The following is a 14,421-nucleotide window of genomic DNA, read 5'->3' as shown; positions in this document are numbered from 1 at the left end:
AGTATAGCATAAAATTCAGAGGGGCAGGTATTATCGGCTTGAAATTTGTTTCACGGGTTAATTAAGTTTAACGTGCGGATTAGATGAATCAATTTAATTTTTATTAATTAAATTATGTTGTTTTATTTTTTAAAAAAAAACCTTTTATTTTTTTATATAAATTCAAAATGATAGTGATTTAATAAAAAAATTTAATTTAAAATAAAACTCAATCAAACTCTAAGTTAAATAATTACTAAATTAATGTACTAGATCTAGTGGGGTACTTACATAATTATTAAGGGCAAATCATACATCTAATTCTCCATTTTTCTTGAAAATGTAAAGGTTACGCAATGATATGTTTTCGGTTGAAACAAATAAAAGTGAGGGTTGATGTCGGCAGTTAAATTTGACTTTCATAGTATCGTTGTCCCGTGTTGTGGACTTCCCCCATGGAAGTCACCTCCTGGCACTAGATATTTTTTTTCTCGTTTTTTGGATAAGGGTAATGATTTTCTGCTCACACAAAAATAAAATAAAATAAAAATATTCCAAAGGATGCAACGACGACGTCGTATTCTCGGCTCTCTCCAAGCTATCAAATGACCGCCATAAATAGATAAAGAAAAAACCCGTACCAGTCGTTGCAACGAGAGAAAGCCAGCCGGAGCGAGCGAGAGAGTGATCCAATAAATATAATAATGACAATAGAACAAAATAAAAAATAATTAAAAAAAAAAAGACATCCTAAGTACCTTAACATTTTTCTCATTTTAAATTCTCCAACGAACAATTATTGTCTTTTACTTTCTCTTTACTAAGTCTGTCTGATTCTGATCTCTACCAGATAACGAATCTTGATGCGCTGCAGAAAATCTCAACCATCGTTGACAAAATTACACACACCTACCAGAGATCCAACTCTCACAGCTTCAATAAACCCACCAAGGATCCGTATCCGTACAAACTATGGCGCGAAAGTGATTAGTGAAGGAGCTGGAACTGTTCAAAATGGGAGAACTTCTTAGTGATGCTTGAGGGTCAATTTGGAAATAAATTTGCTTTGTTTCTGCAGAGATTGAGTTGCTTTTGAGGGAGAATTTGAGCTTTGAGATTTTATTTAATGTGAGCTCTGATGTGGCTTAGCGAATTGTGAATTTTTTTTCTTCTCTTTGGACAAGGAAGATCACATAAGACCAGTAAAGGTAAGTCCTTTTTTTTTTCTTTTTTTTTAAATGTTCCCTTTTTGTAACTTTTGAATTATTCAAGTTCAGACTTTTTTCTCATGATTTTTCTGATAGTGTTATCGGCAAAGTAAAAATTTAATTGCTCAATTGCTTTTGCGTTTCTAGATAGAGAGTTAGAACCCCATCTTTCTTTGCTGGTGCGTTTGGACCGAAACGATAAGAAGTTGATTTTTTTTGGGTGCATTGAATGCTTAGCTTTGTAATTGATCTTTACCTGATATTGTGGTTATGCTAAGTGCCCTTATTTTGTTGATGAAGACAGCCTCAATACTCACAAGTTGGGTTAAAATATAATGGCCCATTTTTGGCCTTTGAAGGAATCCCTGTAGTTGAGAATGTTCTTAGTGTTTTTTGAGCGACTCTGGTTGAATTGAATGAATGTATTGCAGGGAATGGCAACACCAGTTGAGCCACCAAATGGGGTTAGGAATCAGGGGAAGCATTACTATTCAATGTGGCAAACTTTGTTTGAGATCGATACAAAGTATGTGCCCATCAAGCCTATAGGTCGAGGGGCTTATGGTATTGTGTGCTCTTCTGTGAATAGAGAAACCACTGAGAAAGTTGCGATTAAAAAGATACACAACGCTTTTGAGAACCGTGTTGATGCACTGAGAACTTTAAGGGAATTGAAGCTACTTCGGCATCTGCTACATGAGAATGTGATTGCTTTGAAAGATGTGATGATGCCCATACAAAGGAGAAGCTTTAAGGATGTTTATTTGGTTTATGAACTCATGGATACAGATCTGCATCAAATTATCAAGTCTTCTCAAGCACTTACTAATGAGCACTGCCAATACTTCCTATTTCAGGTATACAAGTACTGTCTAGTAGTGGAACACGTTTTTCTTGTAGTTTAGGTTAGAGTTTTGAAAAAAAAAAGGGGGGGGGGGGTTAATAAATGCTTTACAGTCTATTATTATAGGTTTGTGGTATTGCAAATCACTTGATGAATTTTTTTTCTAAAAAGCTTGAGTTACCTGGATTTGGGTAAAATTTGCATGCGATTATTTAACAGCTGCTGCAAATGTGGAGTTTTAAGAATTTTCTTTTATGGCCTCTCTCTTCATTATGCCTTGGCTTTGGCCTGTGGAAATTATCTCTGGTCAGATGTAAGCTTTGTATTTTACAACTGGGAAAGGGTAGCTTCAATGCATCTTGTTGTTGGTTTAATATCTATCTGTCAACATCATAACTATCCTGCTTAGGTTATGGTTTAGCTTATGGAAGTAATAATTAACTCAGTGGTTAGATGTATGTTCACCTGTCGCAACTCAGTATAGAGTGTACTAGGTATTTCTTAACATTTCTTGAGTAGATGTTCTATGTGCCGTGTTTCCTTATTGCCCTTGTGATATTCACTTAGATGAAGATTTGAATGCTATCCATAGTGCCAGTTTTAATTTTTAAGATATCAATCTTTGAATTTTCTTGGCTTAATACTTTAATCTTGTACAATTGATCATTATTTTCAGGAGGCTTGCACTTTTAGTGCCTAGGTTCAAACGTTCAGGACCATAGGAGGTCCTACAATATCGTTTCATGTTTCTCATGGTATTGTTATTTTGTTACATTTGGAGAAATCATTATTTTGTCTTGATAACTTTAAGAAGTGACCGCTTGTGTAGTTAGTCCTGTTCCTGCAGTAATGTCTGGCAGTAGAGTCCAAGGAATTTGATTTCATGCTGCAAAAATGTGGAATGTTTACACATTAGCATTTCACTTTGTGTTTCTCCTTCAAAAGTTTTTGTTCTACTTCTGGCTTGAATCACCACACTTTTGTATTATTAGTTTTTTACTGTTTAAATACTTCCCTATTCTTGAGGCTTTCGATTTTCATGTCCCAGTGACATATTTTGTGGCATTCAAATGGTTTTTTTTCTAGGGTCTTTTAGTCTTTATGATTCTCACTTCTCTATGCAGTTGCTTCGTGGTCTGAAATATCTTCACTCAGCAAATATTCTGCATCGTGACTTAAAGCCTGGGAACCTTCTCATTAATGCGAACTGTGAGCTAAAGATCTGTGATTTTGGGCTGGCACGTACTAGCAATGGCAAGAACCAATTCATGACTGAGTATGTTGTCACTCGATGGTATCGAGCTCCAGAGCTCCTTCTCTGCTGTGATAACTATGGGACATCAATTGATGTCTGGTCTGTAGGATGCATCTTTGCAGAGCTTCTTGGTCGGAAGCCTATCTTTCCTGGCACAGAATGTCTCAATCAGCTTAAACTTATCATGAGCATCCTTGGAAGTCAGAGGGAGGAGGATCTTGAATTTATTGATAACCCGAAGGCAAAGAAATATATCAAGTCACTTCCTTATTCTCCTGGGACTCCCCTCTCCCGCCTTTATCCTAATGCACATCCTTTGGCAATTGATCTGCTACAAAAAATGCTCGTTTTTGACCCATCAAAAAGGATTACTGTTACCGGAGCACTGGAACACCCTTACATGTCTCTGCTATATGATCCCAGCAGCAACCCTCCAGCACAGGTCCCAATTGATCTTGACATAGATGAGGAATTAGGGGAAGAGATGATACGAGAGATGATGTGGAAGGAGATGCTTCATTACCACCCTGAAGCCGCGGCAGTCAATGGTGAGGTGCGCTCCTAATCTTGTCTGTTAATTCTGCAGGCCTAAGAGGGTTATTTTGCTTAAACCGAGATTTTGGTTGGTTGTACTAGCTCTTTTGTTTATGTTCTGTTTCCCTTCTTGTTTTAATAATCTTGAAGAAGCACGCACAAGCCAGCCCCGCTGCCCTGGGCGTGATATGACTAATTTTTGTTTCAAGAACATGCTTATGAGCTTGAGCTCTGAAAGGTAGGTGGCCCTTTCAGCTTGTATATAGGTGTGTCTTTGTACGATTCTGGGAAAACTTCATTTGTAAACTTAGTAACTGAAGGTAATTGTGACCTGGTTTCACGAGTGAGAAATCTCACTGCTAGTGCTGGGCAGTGAACAACTAGTTCTAGCTCGCTTTTTATCCATGTAATAAGCAAACATGTAGGAGTAATAAGCTGGTGCGTGACAGCACCTCTTCACATCTTTTTCCTCCTGTCTGCATATTTACTTTTTGTACCACTTTTTTTTCTCAGTTATTGGCTTGAATTTTTACTTCTTTTATCGGTGCTCTCCTAGTGGAGGTCTCCTTTTGAGTCCCCCCATTTTTATCAATGAAAGAAACCTCAAAAAGGTTTGAGGTTTCTAATTGAAGGCGATGAGCAGGGGGTTCCATGAACCTTGTTCCAGGCCAGCTGGATGATTTAAGGCCCAAGCCTTGAACCTATTATTGGGCTTCTATTGTTAATACGGCGGATGGGAGTCGGACCTTTTCTTTCTCACCTCCGGATCAAGGCCTCAAAGGTTCGATTTTTCAGGGCTGTTGTTTTCGGAGAAGTAGCCTCTGTTCCCCCTGCGATTCGGCTATTAGGGATCTTTTACGCAGATTCTAGATGGCATAAACACTTGCAATAGAACACCTTAGAAATGTATATCGCTTTAGTCATGTGAATTTTAAGACAGGCTTCAGTCCTACATGTTATTGGGTCATAAATTGAACATGTCAATCCTAATGATCCTGTTTTAGGTTTTTTTTTTATATATATATAAATAAAACAAATCATGTTTTGAACTCCCGGTGAACTTTGAATTGATAAAAAAAAAAAAAATTGGTCCAGTTCAGGAGTAGGACCGGTTGGATTCTAGAGGTCAATTTGCCGGCCGGCAATCAATGCATATATAAAACCGCTTTCATTTTAATACCTTTAAATTGGCATCACCGGCACTTTTATTCACCTGCGTGGCACTAGTTTTGCTAAATGCCAGATTCACCAGCTGGGGGCTTCAACCATCCACCAAACGTCTTTTTGAGAGGGGCCATCTCTGTCGACCACTTAAATGAAAACTCATCTGAGACGCTGATGAGATTTGGAGCGTGCCATGCCACAGTAAATAAACGCAATCATTCATCTACTGATCGGTTCACGCGTGCTGCACACATCACTATTATCAGATATTTTTATTTTTTATAAAAAAAAAATTTATATACTTTTTTTTAATGTATTTTTGTAGTTTAAAAAATTTAAGTTTAAATCAAAAAATTTATATTATATATACATGTAATTAAATTAATTACATCGAGAACTATGTATATAAATAAATAAATAAAATCATTAATGATACCTTAAAATAAATCTTGAAAAATCAAGTGATAATTTTAGATTAAGATATTTAATCATAAATGACAAGATATTTACCCAATTGTGTTTGCTATATTAAAATATATTTTTTTATTCAAGCAAATAATAATAGAATTAGAAACATAAATTAAATTAATTGAATAAAATAAAAGGAGAAAAAATTTCATTGCAAGGCTGCATGTATTAGAAATAATATCTGAAAATAAGAATTTTTTTTATTTTTAAAAATAAAGTTCATCTAGATAAAAGATAAAAAAAAATTATTTCATTAATCATAAAAACTATTCAAATCTAAATGCATAATTTAAAAAAAAATCATCATTTAAAAGAAACTCTTCAAACAAAATGAGAGAGAGAATGTATACTAATTTAAATATAAATTTAAAGAATATAAAAAAAAACCTATTTATTAAAAAAAAAAACAAAGGCCAGGTATTGTTGGGGCAGCCTAGCCCACCTAGCTCATTACTCTTTTTTTTTTGCAGCTAGAGTGGATGACTTTTTAAAAAAAAAAAAAAAATCAGACAACGTGTTGTGTGATTTGTATAGATTTTAACCATTATAATTGTCTAAAAATTAGGATATAAGTTTTTTTTACCCAAAAACACATTTTTGACCCAAAACACCTATAAAAACCGTAAAAAAAAAAAACATAAGAACCATGATAAATCCATGTATGGCCTCAAAAAACCTAAAAAATAGTTTTAAAAACTGAAATAAACTCCAAACCAAAAATTAACCTGAGTCTAGATTTTTTTTCATGAACTTTAAAGGTAAAACAACATCTAATACGATCATCCCTTATCAACTGAAATTATTTGAACAAATATCATATATTTTAGTGGCTTAAATCAATGTTAACAACATATTTTTTTCTACTATCGAAATACAATGACCTATTTCTCTATTTTATCAACCATGAACTAAAAAAAAATTGAATTAGAAAAATATTGAGGTATGTATTATAATTATATAATTTGCATGATTTTTAAAGTTTAAGAAACAAAGTGTATTTTTTATGAAATTTATAGCATGCCTACCCATGTTTGTGTATCTTTTTCATTATGGTTTCCTTTTCTTTTAATCTCATCTTTTTATAAAAAAAAAAATCAAAAATTAGTTAATCTTTAATTAATTAGGATTAAATCACTGGATTTAAGGGCCAAATTAAAAAAATACAAAAACTTTTACAAAGTTAATCCAGAAATAATATATGATAAAATAAAAAATAAAACCATGTATAGTAGGAAAAAAAAACCCACATAATTTAGAGTTTTATTTGTTAAGCTGATTATTGTACTACCATGTTGTTAGCTTTATGTAATATTTAACACGCTATATTTATTCAAATGGTATGTAGAAGTTATAGGTGCTATGTGAACACATTCAGCATCGACTCTTGACTGTCATACTCACTGGTCACTCCAGTACCAGTTTAAGAGTGTGTTTGGTATTGGAATAACTATTGTGGTTATGGTTTGAAAAAAATTATTTTATAAAAAGTACTTTTAGTTGAGGTTAGTTTGAAAAAATAGATATTTGGTTAAAACTGTGGTTGAAATTGAGGTTGAATAAAAAGTAGTTTAATATGTTTGGTTAAGAGTGTTTTTGAAATTGAGGTTATAAAATAATTTCAATGTTATGGATTTAACTATTGCTATTACTTCAATTAGATACAATATTATCAGGAATAAAATTGATTTGATATTATAGTGCAAGTGAATTTAATTCACTCTAAACTAGTTTTTTTTTTAAATATATATATATATACAAAAAATAAACACACTAAAAAAAAAATTATTTTAAAAAGCATTTGCATTGTTCGCGTGAAAAATTAAATTTCAAAAAAGCAACTAAATTCGTGTGTAAAACGTGAATTTGTATGAGCCCCATCAAAATTAAATTATATTTTTGATATAATTAAACTTATTGTTTGTTGTGGTTGTTTTAAATACAGAAGGAATTACGTAAATAAACGGCCACTAAATGCATAGGGCTCGTACCAAGTTAATTATTATTTAAGATACAGGGCTCGTACCAATAATTAAATGCTAACTGCGGTAGCATTTAATTATTGTTTTAGAATACAAGAGGAATAGAGTATTTCTTCCCGTACAGAAATTTATTCAAAAAATAGTAAAAAAAAAAATTAATTCATTTAATATATTTCTGTCTTTTATATATTTGCATCTTTTACCGTATATATTATCCAAATGCAACCGATAACATGGTTCTTCAAAATTTTGTCAATAAATCTTATATACCGTGGGAATTTTCGAACGAATAACAATGGCATCTGTTGCAATCTCATCTCACTTTTTGGTCATTTATTATGTGTTTAAACGTGATTTATTTATTAGAAAGTTTTAGAGTGTGTTTGGTATTGCGGTAGCTGCTGTGGTTGTGGTTTGAAAAAAGTTGTTTTTATAAAAAGTGCTTTTAATTGAGGTTGGTTTGAAAAAATAGGTGTTTGGTTAAAACTGTGGTTTAAATTGAGGTTGAACAAAAAGTAGTTTAATGTGTTTGGTTAAGAATGCTTTTGAAATTGAGGTTATAAAATAATTTTTAAATATATATATATATATATATATATTAATATTGATGATTTTTAATTTAAATATTGTGGATTTAACTATTGCTATTATATCATGAAATAAATCATACTTAATATAAAAATATTTTTTATTACTCTTTAAAACCATCTACAATTCCATTACGTACAAAATACATCCGACAAGAACTACAGTTTTCATAATTGTTTTAGCGTATAATAAAATTAGATAAAATAGTACCAAGTATAAAATTCACTCTAAACTAATTATTTTTTTTAAAAAAAAAACTTAACTCATTAGATTAAATTAAATTAAAAAAAAAAAATCAACTGCAGTGCAATTACGTGAACAGTGCAATTAAATTAAATTTATTCATTAAACAGTGCAAGAAAAGCAGCTTTCAGCTGCTTCTTTCAAGCCTGCATTCCCAACACAGAAATTAGTTGAACAGTAATCAGTGGTTTTTCTGTTACCAAACACTTGCCTTCTGCGTTTTACATTAAACGTGATTCTGAACGCGTAAACAAACAGACTCTTAATGTTGCTGGTTATTTTTTTTATGTTTGAGTTAGTTTACGCGTATCTCAATTTATTTCCTGAGGTACTGAAATTAATGACCACATAAAAATTTTAATGGTCATGAGTTTTGTGGCATTTGAACTAGTAACCTTTAAGAAACAAACTTAAAATTTGACCAATTGTTAATATTTTTATTATTATTAACATGAGTGTTTAGGTTAGCTTGCATACACTCGACTAATCTCATAGGCCTCTAAAATTAACGATCATGTAAGTCTTTAATAATCTTAAAATTCGTGAGACTCGAACTGATGACCTTTAAAAAATAAATGCAAAACATAATCAGTTAAGTTACACTTTTAAATCAATAATATTGTTAGTCTTTACGTGGTAAGGTAATGAATGTAATTTCAAATGGTGAGTTTTTTATAAATCATATTGGAGTTTTTCTCTAGCTAGTTAAAATACATTTTTTATTAGAATGAGGGCAAAGTCCTAAAAGGAACAGAGAGTGCCAGGTTTAATTAGAAAGAAATAGAGATAATAAAGTTTAAATTTCTGACCATTTAGGCAGAGCTATAATATTATGTTAAAAAATCCTTTTAACTAAAAAAAACTCGTTAAGTAAAACCAAGTAAATAGTTTATAATATTATACAGCACAGTGTGAACGCAAATAATCGATAGTTTGGCAGAGAGAGACAAGCTTCTTGGATCCTGAAAAGAAATGCATATATATATATATATATATAGTGGGTACGTACGTTCAAGCTTGTGGGATTCTTTGTCAGCTTCCGAAGCCTTTTCTGCTAGCGTACATACAAATATATAGTTTTACAGTAGACAATCACACATGATTTGCGAGATAGAGCAGCCAATCTGGATTAGCTTTGTTAAAGCTTTTAAGATTTGATTGATAGATTGCCATTACAATGGAAAATGCATGAATCTTGAGTCATCGTTGAATTATTTCCTTCTTGTCTTCCACTGAAACTGTTTCAATGCTTAGAATGTGATTATTCTTGACAATAGTTTAAATTTAAATCTAACTCTTTTTTTTTTTTAATATAAGCACGGGAGAGATACTACAAACTGAAATCAAATCATGATCTTGAATAAAATAACCAAACAGATAAAATTTCAAAACGTTGCTGTCCTTTTTCTTTTTTAGAAACTGTATTTCAAATTTAAAATACCGATGGAGGTTCCTTCACACCAAAATTAGGGTTTTAAAGTAATTTGACACAAAAATCTATACGTTACTTTTTCCTTGTATTTATATATTCTGTAAGAAATTTTAATTCAAACAGTTGAGGAAATCTTTTTTTTTTTTTTAAGTAGCATCATAGAATATGGCTTTGGTCCGGGGCTTGTTGGTTGGTGTATCCATTTTGGGAGAGAACCATTTTAATTGGATATTTCCAATCGGGGAAGAGAAGACAGATTAAAATACCATCTTCTTGCTTTAAGATGTTTGCTTAAAATCATAGTTTAGTATTATGGAATGTTTATTATGTATATTTATATTTATCATGTATTTATTTTATATAGGATTCTGATCATGTATAGTATACTACATGGTTAGTACCATGTACAACCCTAAACCTATATATATATATATATATATATATTACATGAGGGGAGGGTTGATTCATTCAATTATAGCCTCTAGAATATATTCCAAACATGTATTCTCCTTAACTTCAACTTTTAGCAATAAAAAATATTAAATTAATATTTTTTATGTAATTAAACAGAGCTGACATATATCAAGTCTTAATTTAAATTGAATATTTACACACATATATTAAGCAATGACGTGGCCAAAGTATAGCCTGTATATACAGCAATATAAATAATCGCATCTCTATTACAAAAAAAAAATGATTAAAACTCAATCCCCAGGCTATAGAGGTAGCTGGATGCTTGGGCTAACTAGAGCTTGATTATTATTTTTTTTGGTGAAATCTAGAGCTTGATTAGATATATACATACATATATGGCGAGTATTATCGTCTTTAATTAAATTTAAATTTTATGCTGAATCTCAAAATTATCCTTTTTTTATGGGCACTAGATAAAATCGACCTGAAAAAATGGGTACAAAGGGTATTTTTTTCTTCGATGAGTAAATTAAGATGGGCATAGGGTACAAGAGCACTTGTCTTGTAAAAAACCCATATTCAATTTTATATGTGTGTGTTGTTTTTTATTTTTTATTTTAAATATTTCTTTAATGATTGATATTTTAAAATAAATTAATTTATTGTTGAATTTATATTCTGATTATTTATATTTAAATATGTATAAAAGTTATGGCAAATTTTAATATTTATATGTACTTAAAATAGTAATAGCGAACATAAAAAAATGTAATTTTTTTTGTTGATAAAGACTCTTCGAACCCATCGCAAACCTGATGAGTAAAGTTTTTTCCTCCAAACCTGATGAACGCAATTAATATGAGGTAGGTATGGGGGAGGTATAGGTAGCTAGCATGTTTAAATACGTTTCATAATTTCCATACCCACCAACTAGGAGCTTTTCTCACTAAAATCTATAATGTACAAACATGAATATTAATTACACAAACAAGAAAATAAATAAATTTCTATAGCAAAATTATTTTTGATGCTCCTAGTCTTCAAAGTGAAGGCAAATTTCGCGAGGAATCAATATAGGTGCCGAGGAACCCTAGCTAGCTAGTCGTAGCTAGGGTGGGCACTACGTGCGTACACCAAACAAAGACAACATGGCAGCAGCTCCCATATCTTACTCTGATTTTGTGATGGTCACTTTAACACTGTTCTTCCACGTACAAGCAAGTTCTTGGGGAGGAAACGCTGTCTGCTCTTGAAGATATATGATGTGATTTTTTGAAAATTTGAAAGCCGTACGAGGATAAAGGTGGAAACTGATGGAGGCTTTTGCCATGCACGCTAAGGCTAAACTTAAAGCATCAAGTGTGTGTGGGTGTGCAAGATATTAAAATTGACGATAGGAAGGGACAGAAGAGTCGTGATCAAGACTTGCACTATCCACAAACACAAATGCTTGGCCTGGCTTTTTAATTTTTATAATTTTGATGAATTTTTTTTAACAATATCAATTCAGTTTTAGTGTTGGATTTGGAGTAAAATTGGTTCAGTGGAGGGGATTAATCTAATCTCCCATATTATAGAAGGTGCTTTAACTCAAATAAAGGAAGTAAAAGGTCAAAAGAAATCTTAAGTTCAAAAGAATCGGGAAAAGTAAAAGCTGATAACACTTGTTTTTTAAGCCCCCTTTTGCAAAAGCTGAAATAAATTGTCACTGGTGATCTGACCGGCTGACCCCACCAAACCGACCATCATGGTTACAATTTCATGAGCTCCATCTCCTGCTCCCCGACCGCAGCGTCCTTGGAATCAAAATAACTTTGAGGAAAACTAGGAAAAGTAAAGTGTGATAAATCTTACGTACGTAGAACTATGCATGGTATTTGGCGCATTTCACGGGCTGTCTTTTCTTTCTCCTTTAATTTAAACCACGAAATTCGTTGTTAATTTTGAACCATCACCAATTGAATGCAGATGATGTACATTGAATTCAACTCTAGAACCAGCAGCAACAATGAAGAAAAGATAGAGGCTGCTATCTATTATTATGTGAGGGGCAAACAGACAAAAAAAAAAGGAGGAGATAAAAGAAAGATGAGATAGGAAGAAGCACTGATGATAATGATAGAGAAAGAACAAAAGTATAATCACCAAAGGATTTTTGCGGGGCTAGCTGTTAAATATTCAACTGCCTGTTGATTTTTCATGTTGAAAAATGCATTCCAGAAGTTGGGATGTAACTTCGTGAGTAAATGAGCTAGGTATTCATGGAAATGGGAATATGAATGTTTGGTACCACAGGATTCTAGCCACGTATAATCAAGATGCAGGCGGTCTATCTCAGAGCTATTGTCATGGGTCACGAGTGGGGCTGCTGTGAATTGGCAAACCCTGTTCTTGTGAGGGGTAATTGGAGCTGTTTCCTGAATATCGAGATTTGAGCAAAAAAGGAGAGCTGTACGCATGCAGTAGTTTGGACATAAAAGGCTTCCGCCTCACCAATATCTATATAGAGTTTTCTTCATTTTTTTCTATTGAAGAAAAAAATCAAATTAATTAGTCTTCCAATTATCTATTGACTCTCAATATAGCTCCCAATTGAGGAATTATGAAAAAAAGTTATGGACTCATCCATGCATATTGAAAATTAATTAAGATATATGATGGACTCAATTGAGGAATTATGAAAAACAGGGGATTCAGACGACGAAATTTCTAGTTTGGAGATCAATTGAAAAATAGATTGCTTGGGGATCAGTTTTAGGTTTCCTCTTACTCAAATTACACATGAGCAAAGTAACCAGTAGAAAAAGAAATTTCCTCAGTGGAGGCAAAAGCTCAGTCAATCTCCATACTTGATGGAAAGACTGATTAAATGGGATGCCTAGGGCCAACCAAAGTTGACGTAATAAATTTTTCCCTGGTCTAGTCTTTGTGCATGCTTTTCAGAAGTAAGAAGTACAATTTTGAATTCTTTAACCTTTCCGACACATGCTGAGTTTGAACCAAGTTAATTCGGATTCTAACCACATACCTTTGAAAGGACTCTCTGCTTCACCTCAGCTTTCATTTCTTGGTAAATTTTGTAATATCAGTAACTTGGTCAAGCAGCTTAATTAAACTCTCGGTGAAGAAAAATCACCATTCTCCTTCTAATATCAAGACTAGCTAAATTCATATGCGCAAGGTAGCTAAGCAACTGACTGGGATCTTTCAAGTTTGCCAACCCTGATATCACGACCAACAGAAAGAATACTTTTAAAAGGTTTCCTACCCCAGCATGGAGACTTGCCAAAGTAACCTTAGTGCCTTGCCTCCGAACTAACCCATCAAGAATATCCACCCATGTGGTGTTCTATCTTTAGTTTTCGGACCAAGTTGTCAACAGTGCGACTTTATTTTTCAGGCACAAATCTTGCAGTTCTTCTGTACTGTTGTTCTATCTTAAAGGGACACATTCCAAATCACCAAGAGCAATACCTAGTAAAGCATTCCCCAAACTTTATGCCACTTCAACAATTATTGAGGTGGATCTTGATATTTTCAGTAACCCAATTCGATCACAATGTCTCTCTCAATTATATATATACAGTGTTTGGACGTTAGTAGTGCTATACAGTAAGATCCACATGTTGTGTACGACGTCGTTCTCTAATCCAATGTTTGTTTTACCTGACCCTTCTACAACATGGGGTCTATTCTAGCTAGACGTTTTGTTAGGTAGGATGCTATTTCACTTTCCATGATTCCGTTGGTAAGCCTGTTTTCCAAAGCCACGATCAAATTCTGGTGCTTACAAGGGGAGGTCATTATCAAGATAAAAGTGATCGGGCAGGATCGAGTTAAAACGATCCAGCATGCAAGTTGTAAGAATAGACATAATACAAGTTACAAAGATCAGGAATCATAGTTGTTCGAAGGGAGATTTCATAGTCCGGAATAATTTTATATTTCAGGATAAACTCTCTAACTAATCAATTAATTTTCAACTTAATTATTCTATATTGCTTGGCAAGATTAAAAATCCCAAGCACAGATTTGTATAGACTTGGATTGTACTCTAATGTGGTCCAATTAGATGATATTTATATTTGTTTTTTTATTTATTTTGTACTGAACTCTTTTGCAATTTTGGTAATGTGGCTCTAGCTTTCATATTAATACATCATTAAAAAAAATCATAGTAAGATCAGATGAGATTGTCATCATTGATGTCTTTTCTTCCTTCCCTTTTACTTTAGTGATGGCAGCTGCATGTTTATTGCCCATACCAAAAGCATGAAAGATGTCAATAGAACACCCTGTTCTCCCTTTAA

The 14,421-nt window shown here is 32.8% G+C and overlaps 1 protein-coding gene across 1 annotated transcript; it reads left to right on the top strand.

The window, feature by feature from the left end:
- Positions 1–617: 617 nt before the first annotated feature.
- LOC118052786 (mitogen-activated protein kinase homolog NTF3) lies at positions 618–4,284 on the top strand. The gene is made up of 3 exons (XM_035063836.2): positions 618–1,187; positions 1,619–2,044; positions 3,156–4,284. Exons 2-3 carry the CDS (start codon positions 1,622–1,624, stop codon positions 3,849–3,851), a joined length of 1,119 nt encoding a protein of 372 aa, XP_034919727.1. The 5' UTR covers positions 618–1,187; positions 1,619–1,621; the 3' UTR covers positions 3,852–4,284.
- Positions 4,285–14,421: the final 10,137 nt, after the last annotated feature.

The sequence above is a fragment of the Populus alba genome, chromosome 2 (assembly GCF_005239225.2).
Source record: "Populus alba chromosome 2, ASM523922v2, whole genome shotgun sequence".
Taxonomy (NCBI): Eukaryota; Viridiplantae; Streptophyta; class Magnoliopsida; order Malpighiales; family Salicaceae; genus Populus; species Populus alba.
The sequence above is the reverse complement of the archived record's forward strand: the minus strand, read 5'-3'. Positions and strand labels throughout refer to the sequence as shown.

Excerpts from the sequence above, each read along its gene's own strand:
- LOC118052786 (XM_035063836.2), top strand. The coding sequence starts at position 1,622 with ATGGCAACACCAGTTGAGCCACCAAATGGGGTTAGGAATCAGGGGAAG. Across the intron at positions 2,045-3,155 it reads GCCAATACTTCCTATTTCAG|TTGCTTCGTGGTCTGAAATA; the intron begins GTATACAAGTAC and ends TTCTCTATGCAG.